Source organism: Artibeus jamaicensis, unplaced genomic scaffold (assembly GCF_021234435.1).
Source record: "Artibeus jamaicensis isolate MK-2021 breed Jamaican fruit bat unplaced genomic scaffold, CSHL_Jam_final contig_415, whole genome shotgun sequence".
Taxonomy (NCBI): domain Eukaryota; kingdom Metazoa; phylum Chordata; class Mammalia; order Chiroptera; family Phyllostomidae; genus Artibeus; species Artibeus jamaicensis.
The window spans coordinates 22,219,656-22,244,083 of record NW_026521823.1 but is presented as its reverse complement, the minus strand read 5'-3'; the positions used below and the strand labels follow the sequence as shown (position 1 = coordinate 22,244,083).

Sequence of the window (24,428 nt, the reverse complement as noted above, 5' to 3'; positions counted from 1 at the left end):
TATGATATATGAATGCCGTTTTAAGGAAGTGACTAATAATTTTCCATTTTCATTTTGAGTGGAGCAAAAGAAAATAAACTTACATTTCATAAGAATTAGATAGACAACACTTGTGGACATCATTATTTTATATGCTCCATCATTTAATTTTAAAAACTTCTGTTTTAAAACTACAGTGATATATACAGTTATCTCATTGAAACATTTAATTTTGGCTTGAACAGATTTTCAGGATGGCCGTAGAATGATCCCATAGATTGTGAAAATCACAGTTGGCCTAATAAACTGATTAATACTCTCACTTGGACAGATACACAACCAGCCACAGGGTACTTCTTGGACTTGGTGGACTTGCCCCTGCAGTGTCACAGTAGTAGCTGGGACCACTGGTTTCCACAGGGTCTCGGTTCGGTTTGCCATGCTGCTGCAGGTGTGAGAGTGCCATTTTTCAACGGGATTCTTTGCAAGACCCACCTCTTTTGACTGTCTCATTAAATGTAATAAATTTGACATTAGTGATTACTTTGCATATTTTATTTTATTTTGTAGTATTTTTATAATTCAACAGAAAAATAGTGAATTGCAATTATAGTTTTTAAATTTAACAATCCCATAATCTAATTAGTAATTTGTATAATTAGACAGAATCGTAAAATGTGCTATATATAATTATATACTCAGTCGTCCAATTTGAAAATGTGCATAAGGGTCTGTGTGTATGTGTGCACACATATGTACTCAAATTCATGAAGTGTTCTGTAGTAAAAAAGCATGGAATGGAGGATCTGAAATACCATAATTCAGATATTGGCATGGCATTATTCAAACTCAAATGATTGTGGGTCTGGACTGACCTCACCAAGCTTTATATTTGTTTATTTGTAAACCAGACACAGTAGTTATGAGGATTAAATAGGATAAGGTTCATGCATTCTATAATGTCTGGTACCTAGTAGATGCTCACTAAAAATGTGTTATTCATTAATTCAAGGGATATTGATCATATTACTTCAAAAACATTTTTTAATGTTTAAAAAACTTATCTGGCACTAGTTTGGAACAAATCGAGAAGCTAATGGTAACTGTCTTTTCTTAGAGTAGTGTACGTATTCTTAATATTTTTTTAAAATTCAGACATAGGACACTTTGTCATACTTGTTTTTGAGTATATTAATTGAATTGACTTTTTTAATTACTCAAAATAATGTAAGTTGTGCTTGAAATTATTCATATTAAAAATAATAGAATTTATTAATCTTGTTGTATTGTCAGGTACAGGATTTGATGAGGAGTCAGCAATTCTTGGTGCAGGACGAGAATTTGCACTAATGAAAACAGCAAATGGAAAGGTAAATTACTCTTTTAGAATTAAAAATTAATATTCTCTGCTTTAAGAAATAGTTGGTATAATCAGTTGATTAGTTTACATAGCTCACATGTTTAAGCAACCATATTTAAATTTTGACTTAAATTACTTCATGTTTTTTATATGGTAAAATTTTATTCACATTGAAATACAAAAGAATGGGCATTTAAGACTGTAAAATTTTATAAACTTTATAAAATGTTGCATTTTTATAAATATTTATTTTTATTATGGAGCTTTTTGTATAGTTTTCTGAGTTGAGGTGCATTCACATTTTGAGGATATTTTGATGAATAGGATATCCACTGCAAATTTCTGTAAATGAGCAGAAATATACAGAGTACAAGTTGGAGGAAGTAGGAACTTGTGTAATTTGGTTATTGGTTGTGCAATAGTCAGTTTCTAGAGAGGGAAGTGTCTTTCTACTTAGTGAGCTTAGGGATAAAGTAGGGTAATTAAAAAAATTCTAAAAATAAAAACTTCTAGGCAAATGTAGTGTATTTTTATGTAGGGCTTTTGCAGTAGGGGAAATGAAATGAATTATATTAATTTCCTGGTGTTGTGAGTTTTGAGTATATTTGTTCAGCATGTTTTTTATATCTGTTTAGGATATTTATAAAGTTATCTTTCAGAGTGAAAAATGAAAGATAAGTATTCTGAATGGATCTAAAAAAACTATTATGAACTCTGTCTTTGAAAAAGTATGTCTGTTTCTCGTGTCTGCTTACAGAAGTAGAATACTATTAAAAAACAGTTTATGTTCTTGTTATTTCTGTTTTTTAATAAAATGTGGAAGTTTTTTTCTCTCATGTAAAACCTGATACACTACTCCAAAAGACACTATAATTACTTTTTTCTTTTCTGTTTTTTTCTTTTTCTTTTTAAAAAATGTATTTAAGATATATTACACAGGCAAGTACCAGAGTCTTGGAATCAAACAAGGTGGTCCTTCAGCAGGAAAATGGGTTGAGCTACCAATTACAAAATCTCCAAAAATTGTTCATTTCTCCGTTGGACATGATGGCTCTCATGCCCTTCTAGTTGCAGAAGATGGAAGCATATTCTTCACAGGATCTGCTAGTAAAGGAGAAGATGGAGAGTCAAGTAAGTTAACTGATTAACTGGACTTTTAGTAAAAATAGTGTAGAATTTATTAATATAAGATACATCAATTTCAATAGCACTAACCTCACCAAGTTAATACAAGACTTTTACATTGGGATATCGTCAGTTAATGCTAGTTGTGTACAATTTAATAAAGAACTGGGATTGCAGATTTCTTTTAGGGTTCATATTAATTTTTATATATTTAGGCTTGACTGTCTTTTTTAGTCAGTTGGCATAATTTGAAAAATTATATTTATTTCAATATATTATTTTAGGTAACCTCAAATTTTGAGAGTAATATATGTTTCAGAAGGAGGTAAACCTTATATAATCTTGGGTAGTAGTGCACTGTTCTTGGTGTTATTTCTCTAAGATGAAAGCAATTCCTTAACAATGAAAAAAGAAACAGTTTCATCTTACTTTCTCTGTACTTTTGTTTAGTTTCCCTGAAGGTATCATATTTCTGTTTTAAATTTCTCATTTACTTTGTACATTGTAGCATGGTGGGGTATTGTGTTATGAGAATTAGATTTGAAATCAGTATCTAATGTAAAAATCCTATGTAAATAAAAGTTACCTGGAAGAAATCTTAAAAGTAGTCATAAAGTATATTACCCTGTTTTAGAAACTTCAGCACAGCTAGTTTTTCCTTCTAGCATTTAGAGTACTGGATAACATAATAGTTGTATATATGTATATTGATCATGTTATATGAAAAAATATAGTGGTATGTATTTAAAGTCCCAGAATTAAACTCAGCACAGCAGTATGTTTTTATTCTGAAAGGCATGCAAAACTGAGGTTGAACAAAGGAATAGAAGATTGATTTTTCCAATATTTTGCTTATTGCAGAGATTCAGATTTTGAAAGGAGAGGTTGCTTGAATTATCTACATTTATTTTTATTCACTCTCCCTCCATATGTATTTTTCCCTGATAGTCTCTCATTAACTATATGTAGCTACTTAATACATATGTTTTGAATGAATGAGGAACTGATTTTACTTTCCAGCTTGTAGCATAAGAGTACATGTGAAATAGACTTTGAGAAAAAAGGGAATTTTAAAAAACATATGGAAATGAAATGATTTTGATAATGCAAATAGTTAACATAGAGATTAGACTCCCCAGAAGCTTGTTAGAAAATTGCGTTTCCCATTGGACATTTCAGTGTGTTACAAGGTCTGACAGTGACAGCCCAAATATTAACTAACTGGACAAGACTTGGAGGTTGACTCATTTTGTATGACATGTTAGGAAGCCCAGGCTCTTGTAAAAATAAACACAATAAAGTATATCATAAATGCAAATAACATGTTTTTTCCTTGTGCTTTATATACAAACCATTATTTTTATTTGTGCATTGATGCCTTAATTTTTTAAGCTAAGAGCAGACGACAATCAAAACCATATAAACCTAAAAAGATAATTAAGATGGAAGGAAAGATTGTGGTGTATACAGCCTGCAATAATGGAAGTAGTTCTGTTATTTCTAAAGATGGAGAGCTGTACATGTTTGGAAAAGATGCCATTTACTCTGATAGTTCAAGTAAGTTCAATTTAAATACTATTTCACCTTTAAGCAAAGAAAGTCAAATATTAGACATTACATATTACAAAGATATGTCTAGAAAGTTAACATATATGGGATGCTTTCTCTACATTTTTCACATATATTTACAAATAGAACCATTTCCTGATTTCCTTCCTGTCTTGTTGGGAACACTCCCTGGTTTTATCAGAATTGCGGTGTGTGGTAGTGCAGGTCCACTTCAGCTGTTACTTGCTCTGGAGAGATTTTCCTGGGCTCAGTTAGATGCTCACATGGTGTGTGCCTGATAGTACTGTGGGGAAGTGATTTTTACAACATAGCTGATTTATACTTGATGAATGATTATCTCCCCTGTTCGGTATGTAGGGAGAAACTGCCTCTCTCTTATTTACTGCTACATCCCCAGGGCCCAGCACAGTGTTGGGCACGTAGTAGGGTCTAAAGTGATTGAATGACAGATAAACCAAAAGTTTAAGTAGTCAATATAAAAGATAGAAGTAGGCAAATAAACAGTTTTATAGTCATAAATTCTGATTTCAAAAATTTGTCATATTTGGTTGCTAGACAACTTACTTGGTGTTTATATGAGATAAATATGTAAAGTCTCTAGATTATTTTGGTAAAAGGAAACCAGAATTAATTAAGTTTCCGGTTGGAAGTTTAAGTGATTGTGTAATTTTTGAGAAAATGACATATATCAGGCATTCATAGCGATTATTAAGTTGAACTGTACTCAAGTGATATGTAAGTTGGCTTAATGTTGTACTATTTAGATTTTCAGTTGTCCACAATGTCAAAAATGAAGCAAAATTTGGGGAGGGCTCATGTATAGTTTAAAAATAATGTTCAGTGTAACTATTGCTAGCTAAAAATCCCTTTGGCCAGGGCTAATTGAAACTTCATAATTTTATTTTTATTGAGAGCTGATAATATGTTAGGAAATTGGTGGACCAGACAGACATGATATCTTTCTTTTTGAGGGTCTGAGAGAAAAATAGCCAATACAGAATTTTAGAGACCTCTAGTCAAGATGGAGGCATAGGTAAATACGCCTTGCTTCCTTGCACAACTATGGCAAGAATTACAACTAGATCACAAAACAGATATCACCCAGAATTATCAGAAAATTGAGCTGTATGGAAGTCCAACCACCAAAGATTTAAAGAAACAACATTCATCCAGATGGGTAGGAGACATGCAGAGAGGCACAAAGATGTGGAGTGGTGTGAAGTGGTTCAGAGATGTGGAACATGCAGTTCCATATCCACGTATCATGGATAAAAACCAAGAGGGATACCTTGGGAGTGAGCAATCCCAGCTCCAGACCAGACCACCTAGCCAGGGTTCTAGCACCAGAAAGATAAGTCCCCATTACTTCTGGCTGTAACAAACCAGTGGAGATTGGGGTGGTGGACGAAACTGTAAGATTCTCAGGACACTCCTCTTAAAGGGCCCTCAACAGACTTAGGTCTTAGGCCTTAGGCAGACACCCCCTCTGGGGTTCAGCGTCAGGACAACAGCTGGAAGGGTACCACTGGCCTATGGGAAGAAATTGAAGTAACTAGCAACAGGGTGAGTGCCAGGAGACAGCTTCCTCATGAGCAAAACTCCAGAGGCCAGGCAGCAGCATTGTCCCCTCTCTGAGCCCTCCTCCACACAGAGCCACAGTGACAGGGGTTGCCCTGCCCCCGCCATGACCTAAAGCTCCACCCCATACACTACAGGTGTGCTTTTCTACAATAGACACACTACTAAGGGAATCAAAGCATCTCTAGCTAGTACAGAGAAACAAACACAGGGAGGCTGCCAAAATAAGGAGAGAAAGAAATATGGCCTAAATGAAATAACAGAACAAAACTCCAGAAAAAATTAATGAAGTGGAGATAAGCAGCCTATCAGATGCAGAGTTCAGAACACTGGTTATCAGGATGCTCAAGGAACTTACTGAACTTCAACAGCATAAAAGAGAGCCTGGCAGAAATGAAGGTTACATTAAGTGAAATAAAGAAAAATATACAGGGAATCAACAGTGGAGTGGAGGAAGCCAAGAATCAAATCAACAATTTGGAACATAAGGAAGAAAAAAGCATTCAATCAGAACAGCCAGAAGAAAAAAGAATCCAAAAAAATGAGGATTATGTAAACAGCCTGTGGGACATACTCAAACATACCAATATATCTGAATCATAGGGATGCTAGAAGGAAAAGAAGAAAAGCAAGAAATTAAAAACTTAAATAATGAAAGAAAACTTCTCTAATTTGGTGAAGGAAATAGACATACAAGTCCAGGAAGCACAGAGTCCCAAACAAGATGGATGCAAAGAGGACCACACCAAGGCACATCATAATTAAAATGCCAAAGGTTAAAGATAAAGAGAGAATCTTAAAAGCAGCAGGAGAAAAGCAGTTAGTTACCTACAGGGGAATTCCCATAAAACTGTCTGCTGATTTCCCAAAAGAAATTTTGCAGACTCGAAGGGACTAGCAAGAAGTATTCAAAGTGATGAAAAGAACCTACAACCTACTTTACTCTATCCAGCAAAGCTATTGTTTAAAATTGAAGGGCAGATAAAGTGCTTCCCAGACAGGGTAACACTAAAGGAGTTCACCATTACGAAGCCCTGATATGAAATGTTAAAGGGAATAATATAAGAAAAATAAGATCAAAACTGTGCACATTAAAATGGTGATAAATTTACAACTATCAAAATTTAATCTAAGAAAAACAAACTAAGCAAACAAGCAGAACAGGAATAGAATCATAAAGGGAGATCATTTAGTAGACTATCAGTGGGGAGGAGGAAGGATAAGAATGGGGGAAAAGATGCAGGGATTAAGAACTACAAATTAGTAGGCACAGAATAGACTGGAGGATGTTAAGAACAGTATAGGAAATGGAGAAGTCAAAGAACTATACACAACTCAGGGATATGAACTAAGCAGCAGACTGCTGGAGGGAATGGGGGCACTGGATGGATGGGGGCAAAAGGGGGAAATTAGAGCAACTGTAATACCATAATCACTAAAGTAGATTTAAAAAGAACTTCAAAATATTAGAGAAGTGTGCCTTGATGGTTATTGATATCGACTCAGATCCTGGTACTACCCCTTTTTAGTTGGCTAGCTACAGTAATTTAAATTACTTTTTAGCTTGCTTTTATTTATTTATTTATTTATTTATTTATTTATTTATTTATTTATTTATTTTTCTACCTGCAGAAGGGAGCTAATGATACTACCTAGTTGTTACAAAGTTACAGGAGATAAGTTTTATGAAATGCTTAGCACAGAGTTGGGCACATGTAAGGGCTTAAGGCACATCAGCTAGTACTGTTAATAATAAGTACTATTGCTACATATACGTATCTTTTCCAATACTAAGTACTAAAAATGGGAGTTTTTGATGTGAACTTAGCAGAAAGACCTAAAGTAGTATAGGTGGAAGGGGAGAGCACCTTAAAGAAGTTATGTCTGAATAGTTTTCCCAAAGTATGATAAGAGAGTTATATTATTGGTAATTTAAATAAAAGAAATACATTAACTTTAAAAATGTTTTTGTTTTAGTGTATGTTGGGGATATTCAACAATCTTCAATTTTTACTCTTATTACTGCTACTTGATAAGGTTGAACTACGCTTGTCACATTAAAATTGATGCAAAAAATTCAGATTATATGGGTGCCACTTGGATATGGCAAATGTGATGGAAGTAATGTGTGAATAAGTGAAGTTGAAGTCTAGCTATGCATTGGATTATACAAGAAAGCATTGTACGTTTAAAAAGGATTGAAAAATACTGCTTTGGAAAATCTCACAGGTTTCTACAAAAACAGTTATTTCATTATAATCTTATGGTTGTTTTCCTTGTTTTTACTGAGGCAGGTTAAAGCAGGTGAGGTACATGATTGATAGTTCCTTTGTGCCTGGTCAAGGAAAGTTTGATAACTAATAACTTTTCTGAGAATTGTTGAGAGGTGTTGCCATTTAGAGCAAGAATTCAGGAGATGCAAGCTTGACCTAAGGCCAGAGTAAATATTTATCCCAAGTCTGGATGATAATATTTAAAAACTTTGAAGTTTCATTACAAAATTGCAAAATTAATTTACTGATAACCTACCAGTCTTTTCGCCACTTATTTCCCATTTTGGTGGATTATTTTATCCTAGAAATGAAAAGTTCTCCATTGAGCATGGTCCTTTTACATTACTGAGGATTCACTAGACTCAGAAAGGCTTTTTTGTTGTTTCTTACCAAATTCTCATCTTTCCTATAGGTTTGGTAACAGATTTGAAGGGCCATTTCGTAATTCAGGTAGCTATGGGCAAAGCTCACACTTGTGTTTTAATGAAGAATGGAGAAGTTTGGACATTTGGTGTAAATAATAAAGGACAGTGTGGAAGAGACACTGGTGCCATGAATCAAGGTGGGAAAGGTAGGTGGTGTTGACTGTGTTAATATTAAATTGTGTGTTGCCTTTTCATTATCTTTTCAGAAGAAGATGGTAATAAGGAATCTTACTCTTTTCAAAACAAGTAGCTCTTTGATTTCACATGTATACATTAGGAAAATCACTGAATTTCTTAGTTATTTAACAGTATATCAATAAATAATCAAATACACTTTATACTTTTAATTTCTGAGCAAATGAGTTTATTTACTTCCATGTTTTTCTTAATCTTTAAAAAAATATATTGATTTATTTTCTTTGGTGATTAAATTATTCTAGAAAATTATTTTCAAACTTTTCATGATTAACTTTTTATACCACATTTTCAGCTTTAACCATTTTTAGCAGCAGTCTGGCAAATATTTTCCTGTTTAACAGCATGCATTACCTGTAATTCAATCAGTTCTTCATAACTAAGAATTATCCTTAAGAGTGCTGACCCTTTATCAAGTACAAAATTGTAGATGCCCCTTATTCACCATATCCTTTGCCCGAATAACTCAGGATGTTGAAGGGAAGAGAGGAGTTTATCCATGCTTGCTGTGTTTTTGCTTCCATAATACTTTGTGGATACTTCATTCTTGCTCTCAATTTTTTCTTTATCAGTGCTTCCCTATATCTTTCATGCCAATATCTTGTCTTCTGTTTTTAATTTTGTGTGGACTTGAGAATAGGAAATAGATGTATAATTAGAACTATGCATTGAATTGTTTGAAGTACAAATGAGTTTCAGGATTAATATTTGTATAAATTGACAAACACAAGTTTAGCTCTTTGGGGGTCTTCTTGATGGTGGACTCATCTGGATCTACCATCCAGATGAGAAAAAGAAAGTCCACTTTCTTTTTCTTTATCTTCTTTATATTTGTGTGTATTTAAAGTACTTTATTAAAACATCAAGTCTGTTAGAGGTATATTGATTTTTTAAAAATTTTAAAAAGAACAGAAGAAAGAAAAATAAATTACTTCAAAATGGAAATATTTTTCATCCTGCTAAACTAGTGAACCACAATTTTGAATAATACCTACTAGGCAAAGAGGAGAGAATTATTTTATTTTTCTATGTATAATATAAATATATACTCAAATTTTGTTTTATATGAATTCTGAGCTGAACAAAATTATTTATTATTCTGAAACTTTTGTGAAAGTTGAGCATACATTTACACCTATGTTCTAGATTCTTAATGTAAAGTTTGTAATAACCAAAATAAAATTAAGAGATTTTTATTTATTTACTAGAAATTACACCTATTCTATGAGTATTAGACTGAAAAGCATGCTACTGCAGTAGTGTGCGACACATAATGAATACAGATTGCTAAGTCATACAGAACATGAAGGGATTTCTTAAAGTTTTTTGCCTTCCTCCTTGAACTGATCACATAAAAGAGTAGGTGGGAGCTGTGAATACCAGTATACTTGTTGGAAGAGAGAACCCACCAACAGAGGAATTACCAGCAGGTAATAATGAAAGAAGATGAAGGAGTGAGTGGAAGCCACACTAACCTGTGAGGGCAACTTTGCCCACAAGTCCCCCCATCCACCATGGATGAAAATAAAACTACTGAAACATGATCAGCTTGGGGAGGAGAGGTGGCAATCTCTCACAGGAGAAGGACCAAGAACCCCTTCCTCAATGGCTTTTATTAGGTTTGGAACACACAGGAATATAGGTAAAGCTCATCAATCAATGTCAGGCAGCAAGGATCAAACAACAGATAACATTTCAAAGAAATCTGAGGGCTTTATCTGCGTCAGTGTCTGTCAGGTAAGGGGGTTGAAAAAACTTTGGGAGACATACTCATTTCCTGGTCGGACCCTTATCATATGAATGAAAGCACTCTTAGCAAAGCAGGCTTCACAGGACTTTAGGAACTCTTTCTTATGCTGGATCACCCTGGAACCCACTGTAGCCAGTGAAGGGATGCACTGCCTTCCTCTTCATAGATTTTTAGGCTTAAGTAGATTAGAGCCAGGAAGCTCTTCTCCAAGATGGAAATGGGGACTCAGGCTATGTTAGAATAGCCAGGGAGTGAGCGTCCATCACCCCCTCTTTGCTGCAGCCCCCTGAGTCCTTCCTTGAGGGTCTCTCAGGTGATTGTGTCTAGCTTAGGTTGCCCCTCCTCTGAGGGGTCTTACCCATCGTTGACTAACCGACCAAGCATTGGGGGCTAGAGATGGATGAAGCAAAAGCAGAGCTCATAAGGCAGGGAGATAAGCTTTGTTTCCGTAGTGATTCACAGTCCTAAGGTTGCTCACTCAGCTTTATCCATGGGTGTTGGTTACTACTCCTGAAACCAGGCAGAGCAGTTCCTAACACTGACCTCTACCCAGGACCAATCTGGAATTACAACTAAACAGTGGAGAAATTACCCAGAATAAATAACTGAACAATAGCGAGAGAGAAGCCTTAAAACCTCAGATAGAAGAAGCAGCTTCAACACAACCCGTCCCCACCTGCACAACAGAATACAAGATGTGGTGGGTAGAGTGACCCTCAGTTAACCAGCTGGAGGCAAGGACCCATGACCCACCAAAGAAAGACCCAAAATCAAAACCTAGAGACATCTAGAAAGCCAACACAAACAACAGCCCAAGACCAGCAAGTTAGGAGATCAAGGAGACTGTACTACTGAATCTCACAGGTCTCCTATCATAGAAGTTCACACCATAAACCCAGGGAGTCAGAACAGATAAATTTAAGAAGCAGAGACTAACAAGAACAGTCTCCCAAACAATGGGAAGGCAAAGAAACAAACTCCAAATGAAAGGAGGAAGCCTCAGAAAGAATGATAAATGACATAGAGGAAAGTCAGCTGTCAGATACTGAGTTCAAAGCAATGGTTATGAGAAGCTTGATGAGCCCACGGAGAATTACCAAAACTACAGGAAACTATAATGAACTCACTGCAAAGTATATCAACATGAAAAAGGAAATCGAAACTATCAACAAGGGCCAAGAGGAAATGAAGAATACAATTTCTGAATTGAAGATCATTAGAAGGAATCAAAACCAGGCTTGATGAAGCAGTGGATCAAATCAGTGAGCTGGATGACAAGGTAGAAAAAAAACACCCAGAAAGAGCAAGAAAAGTGTGGGGGCGACTTCTTTTGCGAGTCCCCCCAGTGTTGCAGACTCACATGAATGAGTAAGTATATGGCCGAGACAAGATGAGATCTGTTTGGGGAGGAGGAGTTGGCTGTAGCCAGTTTCTGGGGAGACAAAGGCCAGCAGCGGCCAGTTACTCCAAGGAGAAAAAGGCCCTGAGCACCCTCTTCCATCGCCTTTTATTGGGTTGTAATACACAGGAATACAGAGCGGCAAGGATCAAACAGTAGATAACATTTCAAAGAGATCTGAGGGCTTCAGAGTCAGTCAGTGTCTGTCAGGAAGAGAGTTGCAGAAACTTTGGGAGACATACCCATTTCCTCTCAGACCCTTATCATATGAATGAAAGCACTCTTAGCAGAGCAGATTTCACAGGTTTATCAGCAAGTCTTTGTGATGCCAGATTTTTCCCCAGGACACAACACACTTTAGCAAGGCAAGGAACTGCACCTCTCCTTATCAGGTATTCAGGCTTAAGGGGATTAGAGCCAGGGAGCGCTTCTTCCAGAGGACATGGGGACTCAGGCTATGTCAAAGCCGGAGGGCGAGAGTCCATTGCTCTTTGTTGCAGCCCCCTGAGTCCTTCCATGAAGGCCTCCCAAGTGATCAAGTCTGGCTTAGGTTGCCCCCTGCTGTGAGGGGTCTTACCCGTCATTGACTTCCAACCAAGCTTTGGTGGCAGGGAGAGGAACTGAGGCAGCATTTGCTACCAGAGACAAGCTTTGTCTCCTGTGGCTGGCATTCCAAAGGTCGTCTCTTGCCCTTAGCCACAAGGGGTAGAGATACAATTCCTAAAATCAGGCAGAGTGGTCTACAACAGAAAAGGAAAAGAGACTTAGAAAGAATAAACAGGTGGTAAGGGAACTTCAGGACTACACTAAGCATAATAATATCTATATACTAGGGATACCAGAAGGAGAAGAATAAGAACAAGGGATAGAAAACATGTTTGAAAAAGTAATGATGGAAAAATTCCCTAATTTGAGAAGGGAAGTCACATAAATCCAGGAAACACAGAGAGTCCCAATCAAGAGGAACCCAAAGAGGCCCACTTCAAGACACATCATAATGAAAATGGAAAAATTCTAAGACAAAGAGAGAATCTTGAAGGCAGCAAGGGAGAAACCGGAAGTAGCATACAAGGGAGTCCCGATAAGACTAGCAGCTGACTTCTCAGTGGAAATGCTTCAAGCCAGAAGGGATTGGCAGGAAATATTCCAAGTAATGAAAAGCAAAGTTCTGCAACCAAGACTACTTTATCCAGCAAGGCTCTCAGTTAAAATGGAAGGCCAAATAAGGAGCTTCCTGGATAAAAGAAGCCTCAAAGAAATTACCTCCTCCAAATCACCTCTTAAAGAGATGCTAAAGGAGCTACTTTAAGAAAAGGAAGAAAAACTGTGAGACAGAGAGGAACATAGGTATGGAATAATGGCAATGAATAAGTACCTATCAATAATAACCTTACATGTAAATGGATTTAATGCTTCAATTAAAAGACAAAGGGTAGCTGAATGGATAAGAAATGACCCACACATATGCTGCCTACAAGAGGCCCACCTCAGAACAAAAGATGTACACATACTGAAAGTGAAGGACTAGAAACAGATATTCCAAGCAAATGGACAGGAAACAAAAATCAGGGATAGCAATACTCATGTCAGATGAAATAGACTTCAAAAAATGGTCATAAAAAGAGACCCAGAAGGTCACTTCATAATACTCAAGGGAAGAATCCATCAACAAGACATAAACATTGTAAATATATATGCATCTAACATAGGAGTACCCCAATACATAAAATCTTGGAGGAATTCAACAAAGATATTGACAGCAGCACAATTATAGTAGAGGATTTCAACATCCTACTGTCAAAATGGGTAGATCTTCAAACAAAATATCAACAAATATATTGTGGCATTGAACAATGCCCTAGATTGAATGGACTTCACTGATAAATATATATACAGCCTTTCATCCCAAAGAAGCAAAATACACATTCATTTCAAATGCACATTTCTCTTAGGTTGGAGTGTGGTTAGGAGTCTTTCTTTGGTCTTTTGAACAAAAGTGTTAGCAGTGAGGGTGGTAAAGAGGGACTAAAATAAAAAAAAATTGAAGTGTGGTTGACAGAAAGTAATAACTAAGAGATGTTTCTACCTTCCCTGACTCTGCAGAAAGGAAATGGGGAGTGCGTGTATCAGTGGTCCCTAAATTAATTTTTTTTGCTCTTATGGTTTAGCATTTCTTTGTATATGCACTTGAATTAGTATGTGTTTTTTATACATGTACATGCACACATATATATATATATTTAACTGATAAATATAATTGTCAGTCTTTTAGACATTGGAATAATCTGTTTATCTATTCAAAAGTTATAAATTGATCTGTCAAATAGGGTTTGGAGTTGAAAATATGGCCACGGCAATGGACGAAGACCTAGAAGAAGAGCTAGATGAAAAAGACGAGAAGTCTATGATGTGCCCTCCAGGCATGCATAAGTGGAAGCTGGAGCAGTGCATGGTGTGCACTGTCTGCGGAGACTGTACAGGTTATGGAGCCAGCTGTGTCAGTAGTGGGCGTCCAGACAGAGTTCCTGGAGGGTAAGAAAATGATGAATATTGAAGAAATAAAATACTAGTAGCAAATGTGCAAAACATTTCTTTTCAAAATTATTCCAGAGTATTCTACTGTGTTGTGTCTTAAAGGCATATTGGCATGTCCTTGTAATTTTTATAATTGCTTTTATTATAATAATTTCTAATTTAGTGTCATTTAAGTTGTTTTTCTTTAATTTGATTCATTTAAACCATTATTTTAAAATGGGTCATAATTTTTTTCAAGGCTTGGGTTGTGCCTTCATTTGTGTTCTTTTTCCAAGACTACTTTAAGGCCAAATATCTATTCATTTTTGTCGAATATGAATCTTTTCTTAGTAGAATTATTAAATATCATATAGGATATTCTACTAGGTATAGTAGTAGTAATTTTCGCTTAAATCGAATTTGCTTTTTACAGTTTTAGAGGCTCTAGGAACTATCGCATTTAAAGTTGCATTATACCTTTTATATTTATCTTTTACCCTTGTTGGAACACTTTATTTTTCCACACTCTTGTTTTAAAGTTAATGTGTGAGTTTGGCACAATCAGAATGCTGATTTTTCCCTTAGAATGTTGAGGAGAATTTTCATTCTTATTTTTATGGTGCCATTTATAGCCATTGTAACATAATGGTATATCCTTTGTAAGACAGAATTAATTATGATAGATTTTATATTATGATAGATCTGATCTTTGTAAGATCAGATTATGATATGATAATTAGCTGAATTTGCAAATTAAAGGGAATCTTGTGATGAAAAGCCAACCCCTGCCTCCGTATAGCAGACTTATCTATTTGACACCTCTGTAGTGGAGTGTCAGGGGGTTCTTCCCAAGTAATGTCTGGATCTACTATGGGTACATTTCTGGGTTGATACTATAACCTAATGTAGTGAACTAGATCATAAATAACAGATGTTTTCTTTTCTTTTAAACTATTGAAATATTACAGTTTTTAAACACGATACTTTATTTGCATTTTTAGCATATTAGAAATATTTTGGCTCTCATTGTTAAAGGATAATATTTCTTTTTTAAAATTTTATTTAGTTATTTTTCAAGTACAATTTTCTGTCTATTTCTCCCATCCCAGCCTCCCCCATCCCGTGCTCGCCACCTCCCTCCCATTTTCACCCCCCTTAGTTCTCATCCCTGTGTCCTTCCTATTTGTTCCTCCAAATCCCTCCCCCTTTTTCCCCTTAACTTCCCTTCCCTCTCCCCTCTGGTCACTGTCCCCTTGTTCTCTATTTCAGTGTCTTTGTTTTTTTTCTGCTTGCTTGTTTGTTTTGTTGTTTAGCTTCCCGTTAAAGGTGAGATCATATGGTATTTGTCTTAATATTTCTTTTACAAAGAGTTGAAATTTATCCTCCTGGAAATATCTTGAGATATTTCCATTAAAATTAGTGTCCCTGGTATCTGAACTTATGTAATTGATAAATATTATAAATGACTTTATAATCCTTTGGTTTTTTCTAAAACTAATTATTCTGTTTTATATGCTTTTCCCCCAAAGATTTACTATCAGTTTCTAGTAATTATTTATATATTAAAATGGACAGTACCTAACCAAGTACAATAATTTCTTTATTAACAAAGCAGAAATGAATGCATGAATAAAGTCAAAATAGGAATGAATATGTGCCAGAACACTTAAGTACCATTAAAAATTATTTCAGTTACTATGAAATTATGACTACCTATCTTAGAATAAGTTTAGAATTAACATTATTTTTTAAATAGTGCCCATGGACAATTCAGTGGGACATATTATTGTATCACTTTTTACTGTTGTAGTTAGTCATCTTTCAAGTTGTCAGTATTGCTTTCATTCAAAAGCCAGGCATTTCATAGGGCATCTAAATTTGTCTTTCAAGGCTACTGCCAGATAAATCTTTTCTTTTCTACCTCCACAAATCTGGATAACAAGGGGCTCAGCAGGGCTGTCTATAAAGTTTTTTATAACTCATCCAGCAAATAACATTAAAGCTATGACTTCTACATCTATAATCTATACAACTGACTAAGAAGTTAGTTTTTCACTGACCCTCTAGCCAACTTCTGAGAGTATTCTTGTCTTCTTTATGATATAATCAAATACCCCAGGCTTAGTTCACAACTAAGGACAAGAGGACAAAGAACTGGTACAACCACTATGGAAAACAGTATGGAATTTTCTCAGAAAACTGAAAATGGCTCTGCCTTTTGACCCAGCAATTCCACTGCTGGGATTATATCCTAAGAACCCTGAAACACCAATCCAAAAGAACCTATGAACCCCAAAGTTCATAGCAGCACAATTTACAATAGCCAAGTGTTGAAAGCAACCTAGGTGCCCATCAGTAAATGAATGGATCAAAAAACTATGGTACGTTTACACAATGGAATTCTATGCAGCAGAAAGAAGGAACTCCTACCCTTTGTGACAGCATGGATGGAACTGGAAAGCATTATGCTAAGTGAAATAAGCCAGGTGGTGAAAGACAAATACCGTATAATCTCACCTTTAACAGGAAGCTAAACAACAAAACAAACAAACAAGCAAAATATAACCAAAGACACTGAAATAGAGGCTGACAAAAACAGGCTGACAGTGACCAGAGGGGAGAGGGGAGGGAATTTCAGGGGAAAAGGGGAAGGGTTCATAGGAACATATAAAGGGCACATGGACAAAAACAAGGGGTGGGGTGGAAACAGGATGGAGGTGGGGAGGGCTGGGGGGGGTGGGCTGGGATGGGAGTAAAAGGCATAAAACTGTACTTGAACGACAATTAAAATTTTAAAAAAGACAAAGAGGAAAAAGAACAGGAGTGAATGGAAGATGATAGTGTATAAAGGAGGGGGAGGAAAAAGGAGATACAATATAAGAAGCTGGCAAGGTGAGCTCATGTATTTTTTTTTTTCTTCCAGTCAAATTGAGTAGTGGGGGGTTGTTTTCCAACTTTAGTGACACTAACTTTAGTTGAGTTCTGATAATCCACTACCATCGGACCAGCCGGTGAGCTCATGTATTGAAGGCAGCTCACACCTCCCTTAACTTTCGTGGTAGATGGAAGTGTTCATTTACTAGCCAAGCTGTCCGGACCACTTAATAGTAACACTGCTGGTGCTTCACTAAATATGAAAATTTGAAAAAATATTTGTTAATAGCAGGTTTGAATATAGAATATCTTCATATTTTCTATAGATATTTTCCAATTATGTCTATGAGGAACTTAATAAACTCTATTTTTAATTCATTTATTCAGTCCTTTTACTCTCCCTGATCTGAAGGGATGATTTTATTGTTCACTCATTTAACTTAATCTCAAAAATGCAGAAGAGATGTTATAGAGAAGAGTTTTAAGGAAAGAGTAGACCCTTCAGTTAATTTTTTTTTTCTTTTAAGGATTTGTGGCTGTGGTTCTGGAGAATCTGGCTGTGCTGTGTGTGGATGTTGCAAGGCTTGTGCAAGAGAGCTGGATGGTCAAGAAGCAAGACAAAGAGGAATTCTTGATGCAGTGAAAGAGATGATACCTTTAGATCTTCTGTTAGGTAATTTGCTTTATTGTATGAAATGTCTTGTTCTCTACTCAGTAATAAGGATAGTGAAAAAACTTCTATTAGATAGTTGTTTAAAAGTTAAGATAATAGTTAATTATGTAATCTGCATGTATTATAACTGACAGCATATTATTAATTAAGGGAAGAGGTTCTTTTTCTTTTTTTGCTAAGATTCTTGCAGTAAAAATAACTTATTCTAGACAGTTTTTGTTAGCTGTTACATTCTTAAATTTTAGTTAGTTCTGTTATATATCATGTGTGTGTGCCTAATTTTTTTTTTTTTTTTGGTAAATCAACTAGCTGTCCCAGTACCTGGAGTTAACATTGAAGAACACCTTCAGTTAAGACAAGAAGAAAAACGGCAGCGAGTAATCAGGAGGCATAGAATAGAGGATGGAAGAGGTAAGTAAGATGTAGCTGCATAGAAAATGTTATTTAAAAATCCATTTTTCACCCTATACTGAGGCCACTGAAAAGTTACAGAACAGGCTGATTTTGTAAGAAATTGAAATTAAAATTAGTAACATTTTAGTACTCATGAAAATAATGTGAAAATATTCAGGGTGTTTACGATTATGCTAATAGCATACATTTAATCTGGTAGAGTATTTATGCATAAGTCAGATGTTTTAAGAATTGTTTTGCCATCTGCCAAGCATCAAAAACTGTTAGCATTGACAACATTTTAAAAAATACAAAGTGTAAGAACTTGTTCTTTATCAAGATTTTAGACTCATCTATTTAATCATAAAATAAAGTAGTTTCATATCTTATTTTTTGTTTTCTTACTCATTATAATTATTATCATTTAGGCATAGTCCAGCTACTTTTTGTTCCAATCCAGTACATAACTAGGCTTTTATGTCTTTTTAAAAAACTTGTTATGTATAAGAAGGAGAGTCTCCAGGTTTTAATTGTTATTATAGATTTATCTTTTCCTCATTGTATGTGATCATTTCTCAGCCTAATTATAATAGGTATTTAAGTATATACACAACAAGTAGAAATAAACATATGTGTTACTAAAGCTGTTTTTGCCTATTAGAATCTTTTTGTTCTTGACTTAAGATGGGTTGTTATAGAAATCTGTGATTTTATTTCTGTGCTAGACAAAAACTTGAATGGAAATATTTACTGATGTATATTTGGAATACTTCAATACTTACTAGAAATTCCATATTTGATACATGAAATAGAACCACTTATCCATTTAACTGTCATTACAAAATTTTTTCTGGGCATTTTCTTAGTGTAAAGTGGAATAAGTTATAAAATTCATAGCACAAATGGTGAATTCCATTTTTATTAAACTTAAGTTGTAAAATATCTGCTTGTACTGTTTTTCGTAGTGCATAATAAGCAATGTTGATTAATTGATACAGTAAATATTTGCTTAGTTTGGCTTTGTTTAATGAGTTAATTAGTTTGGTTTGGTTTTTTATACAATTAATGTATACAAGGACTGTGCAGAAGGCATCCAGCCATGTAATATGAAAAATCGAGACCTTTATTGAAGAAGGTACAAGATACAAGAAACATTGTACATAGGACAATGATATACCTCAGTCCTCTTCAAAGAGGGCACCTTGGGACCTCACACAGTTCTCTAATTGCCATCAGCTGCCCCATTGTATTTTCCTGAATCTCACAGATGGTCTGAAATCTCTTCCCTTTCAAAGATGATTTTAGTTTTGGGAAAATCCAGAATTCTCCCGAGACTGTAGGGGGCCTGAGGTGATTTGGTGTTTCTCAAAAAAAAAAAAACTCCATACAAGATGTGATGCATGAGTGGGTGCATTGTTATGATAAAGCTGCCAGTCACCAGTTGCCCACAGCTGCATCCTTCTGAATCCTGAATCATTTCATCTGAATAGTTTCCAGGGAGGAATGTTTAGGCTTAACAAAAAATCTGATGCAGATTTGTTGCTATGCTTGCTCATTCATTTTGAATGCAATGGCCACACAGACACATACTCACTCAAGTACATCTACTGCCCCTGTGACTAGTACAGTGAGGTCATCATTGTTCATGCATGTGCATTCCAGTCCATTCTCCTTGGCTGCCAGGTCGCATCAATATTCTGCAAACTGTTCTCGTTATATTAACAATGGCTGGACTTTTTCTGGACAGACCTTTGTTTACTATCATTATTCATATAATATTAATATGTAGAGAAATTGCACATTTAATGTTTTAGAGAAAATAGGATAAAATTCAAGTTCTGGGTCTTTATGCCATAGGGCAGTGATAATTTGCCCTATATTGAGTAATAATTTCTTTCATGTTAATGATATTATTGCCTAAAGTTAACTAGTACTATATTTTTTTACTACCTGTTTCTTCTCTTTTTGAAAATAGTAGATCGAATCATATGAATTGACCTACAAAGCTCAGCAAATTTTTATGTCGACATTTAATCCCTTGCCTAAAGCTGTGTATTTTGTTAATCTTTTTTCTATAAAAAGCTACTTTTCTCTAGCTATAGTATATTTCTGCATATCAGGAGTAAAAAGATGTTGATTATACATTGGTTATTTAACAAAACTTTGTGATTGCAGCATATTTGTTTTAAAATGTGTCTTAGACCTTTAAAACATAAACTCTAACCTTTTATAAGTGAAAAACTTCATTATTTAAATATTTATAGAAGTTATATTATTGTATCTGATTTTACAAGCACAGACTTAGGTTCCAGGCCTTTGGTATATATTTTCTGACGAGTTAGTTTTATACAATCCTCAATATATACAAACACTTCTTCAGATTATTGGTAAGGAAAAATTTTGTCTTGTTATTTTTGGGCGGTTGAGCCCTTTGGGCGGTTGAGTGATATATATCACTCCCTTTTGTTTTGTTAAAACACAATGTGTAATAAATATCTTTTCTTGATGGGGTAGGATCTTCATCATGGACCTTAATTATGTTAGTTACTGCCTTGCATGGTACTGAAATTTGTGGGTATTAGGACCATGTCCTTGCTTTGCACAGCCATGGCGCTCACTGTGTTTCCGGTAGGGAGGACATAATTACAATATGCGTGTGCAAAGAGAAGCCTGCTTGAGTATTTTATTTTGTGAAAGTGTTTTTAGGCAAGAATTGTAACTTTTTTTCCATTTTTAAAAAAGTCATACTTCAGATCTTATGTAATGACTTTGGAAAATTCTTATACTATGCGAAATAATAAAAAAATGATACTGTGATATTATACTTTATACAAAAAAATAAAATAAAACATACAGAGATATGCCCATACTTGCATAGGGGAAAAAAGCTCGAAGGATATATACCAAAATGTTAGTAGTGGTTTTCCCTGAGAAGTGAATGTACAGGTGATTTTTATTTTGTTCTTTACAATTTGTTTTCTAAATGGTCTCTAAAAATGCATATTACTTTATAAACAGTATAGTAGTTAGGTCTTAAAAGTGAAGCCTTTGTTTTTTTTTAAATATATTTTAAAATATATTTTAAAGGAATTTAAATTCCTTGTTCTAAGGAATTTATATTTTACCTTTGTTGTTTAAAAAATATTTTAAGTGGATGGAGGAATTCATTTTAGGTACCATGCTTTCAGTTATTTCAGGGCAGTGGTTCTCAAAGTGGTCTCAAAGCGACAGGCATCACTTGTTATGGGTTGCTTGTTCTCAGGCCCCTCCCCACTTATTGAATCAGAAACTTGGGGAGTGGGGCCCAGCAAACCATTCAAGCAAGCCTGCCAGGTGGTTCTGATGGTGCTGAAGTGTGAGAACTGTGGCTTTAGGGCAGGGGTGTTCAAAGTCTATTTCATGGACCTTCTACGTCAGCATCAACTGGGTCTAATGAAGTAGAATTTCTGCATGAGGATCCTGGATACAGATTTCAGTCATACCCAAGTGTTTGTTGTGGGGTTCTTGTTTGGCATGATGCTGGGATTGTTAGTCTTGTTTTGTCCTCCTGGGGGACAGGAATATCAGAAAAATTTTTAGTGTTCCAACTGCCACACATACTTGTCTTTTTTCTTTCTTGGCCTTTGCTTGTTACTTTTTACATACCAACACTTTAGTAATATATTAGGAACTATGCTAATTAGTAATTAGCTTTTATCTATATTGAAATTTCATAACTTCAGCATTATATTATGTCAAGTACTTTAATTTGATTTGTTTGTCTTACCTTCTTTACCAAGCTTGTGTTAACTGTTTCAGAGTGGTTTAAATCCTTGCTCAGTCAGCCTCAGGCCTATTGATGCTGCTGTTTTTGACACAAAAACTTTATAATTAAATGTGGTATTGAGACCCATAAATTTGGATGTTTGTCCTCAAATGTTTTATGTAAATTTTTCTTTTTCTTTAACATATATTCTGAGGCACCAGTACATTTCTGATAACTTGTAGTGTGTTTTTTTTATTACATAGAGTTGATTGATACATAAATTCTCTGAGACTTTTAGTAACTTAGTAAGTGCTTGTTCAGTGGAATTTTTGAGTAGATTTTCTAAGTCATCATACCAGTGATTGTATCAAAGATTTTATCTTTATATTTCTTCTCAGCTCTTTATTGTAAGAAGAACTAAGCTCAAGTAATATTTGCTACTTTTCCTTCTTTCTTTTCTCTCTTGATGTCCAATCAAAGTTTCATAATTGTGTGCTTCTGTCCTGGGATAGTCTCATTTTATGCCTACTGTCTGGGCATGTTTCCTAATAGTGCCCTCAGTAGATGATTATCTGAATAATGTTACATGGTTAGCATAGCTATATTGCCTGGAGTTTAAGAGCCTGGGTTCTGAAGTCAGACTTTAGTTCAGAATTTGTTTTTTTCACTTTTACTAGAGGTGTATGACCGTGGAATTTAACCACTCTGAACCTGTTTCCCTGCTATTAAAAATGGGGGTTATTGCTGACTTTACCAACCTATGTCAGATGTTAATGAGGATTAAGTGATAAGCATGAAAATGCTTGACATGCATTCAGTAAATGTTTGATGATGATGGCTCTGGGACAGTGATTATGCTAGTACTGGTAGGCTATTTAGTAGAATTTCCTTCTCTTTGCATTTGATGCTTTCCCAGCTCTTGCTTTGACTTGACACTTTTTCTCACAACACTGGGGTGAGAATCACAAAACTTATTAACAAATAATCACTTTGACTTATTAACAAAACCCTTCACTGCTTCTGTAGAATAATACATTACATTTTAATAGAAAAACAGTTTTCCATAGTTACAGATTAGAATGCAAAGGCAAATTTATTAATAATCAGTCTGTTTAATTTCAAAGTGATTGAGTTCTTACTATTGACCTTTAAGCCTCTGAAACCATTGTGTTCTTGATTTGACATAATGAGATCCATTATTAGCTGACCTTCCAATGCTACATGAAATTCCCTTTTTAAATTAAAATATTATATGAAGCATTTAGAAAACATAAGTATAAGTAAGAAAAAAGGTCAATATAATTCTTCATCCAAAGATAACCACTGGTAGAATTTTGGTGTACTTTTTCTTTGGTGTACAATTTTTTCTATGTGTACCTTTTAAAAGTCATTTCATACTGTGATATATATTAGTGTTCTCTTTTCTTTCCTTTAATATTATCGGAAATAAAGGTTGTGGTTCATTGCAACCCCATATTAAAGTAATACATATATTTAGATCAAAGGTTTTCCACAAAGCTATCCTTTAATTAAATTACTGTTTTTATTTTGTTGTCATCTTCTAATCAAGTTTTTACATTTCAAATTGTATCACAGACTAAATTTTGTTTTATATATTTGCTTAATATTACAGTATACACATTTTATGTTTTTGCTGCAGGTTTTTTCTTGCCTTCCCATTATCTTCCACCAAGCAAATGAGGTTTTAGTTCAATAGGTATACTTCCATATCTTACTTTGTTATAGTATATAATCATTATATAATTCATTATAATAATCATGTGCAGATACCTTCCCATGTGTGAAAGTATAGGCATATTTATTTACAAAAGTGATATATATAATTCTTTATAATAACTTTTTCTCATTTTACAATATAATGTAAACATTCATGAGGTCAGTCCATATGGATCTCCCACATTGTATTTAATAATTACATAACATTTCATAACATGGCTGTAGTAAAGTTTATTCAATCATTATTTTGTTCATGGGCATTCAGGTCATTTTCAAGGTTTTGTGCATTTTGCTATAATATACGTTGTTAAATTATAGCCATCTGTATTAGATGCATTAGAGTTTTTGTTTAATAGTAGAGGTTTCTAGAAATAGAATGTCTGGTCCAGAGAATGTTTGGAATTTTAATAAATATTTCAAATTGTTTTAAAAAATATTATAAGAATTTATCTTCTCAAGATAATGTGGCCTTTTTCTCTAGTATCCCCTGTATTATTATTTTTAATTTCTGCAAAAACAGTGAATTGTGTTATCTCATTGCTAATTTAAATAACACAAAAGCATTTTCTTTGTAAAATTCTTCATAAACCTCATTTTGTGGCTGAATATTTCATTGTTTATATATACCATAGTTTTTCATCAATTATTCTCCTATTTGGATTCTTTAAAGCTATTATTGAAATTAATAAGATTATATTAATACTTTTGAGATGAAACTTTTAAAAAACATTTTAGAGTTTTCTTTAGGATAGATTTCTAGATATACACTTACTGGGCCAAAGCATAATAATAATTTTTAGGTCACCAATAACTTTTTTGAAAAGCTTGTCTTATTTTGC

General features: G+C 34.5%; 1 protein-coding gene across 12 annotated transcripts in view; it reads left to right on the top strand.

Annotated features, from left to right (window-relative positions):
- Positions 1-24,428, top strand: part of MYCBP2 (MYC binding protein 2) — a 263,498-nt gene that overhangs the window by 64,988 nt on the left and 174,082 nt on the right. For all 12 annotated transcript variants that reach the window (XM_053665528.1, XM_053665529.1, XM_053665535.1 and 9 more), the window contains exons 11-17: positions 1,273-1,349; positions 2,266-2,470; positions 3,857-4,021; positions 8,297-8,455; positions 13,981-14,185; positions 17,569-17,714; positions 18,024-18,125. In XM_053665528.1, coding sequence (XP_053521503.1) covers positions 1,273-1,349; positions 2,266-2,470; positions 3,857-4,021; positions 8,297-8,455; positions 13,981-14,185; positions 17,569-17,714; positions 18,024-18,125 — 1,059 coding nt within the window. The remainder of the gene's footprint in view (positions 1-1,272; positions 1,350-2,265; positions 2,471-3,856; positions 4,022-8,296; positions 8,456-13,980; positions 14,186-17,568; positions 17,715-18,023; positions 18,126-24,428) is intronic.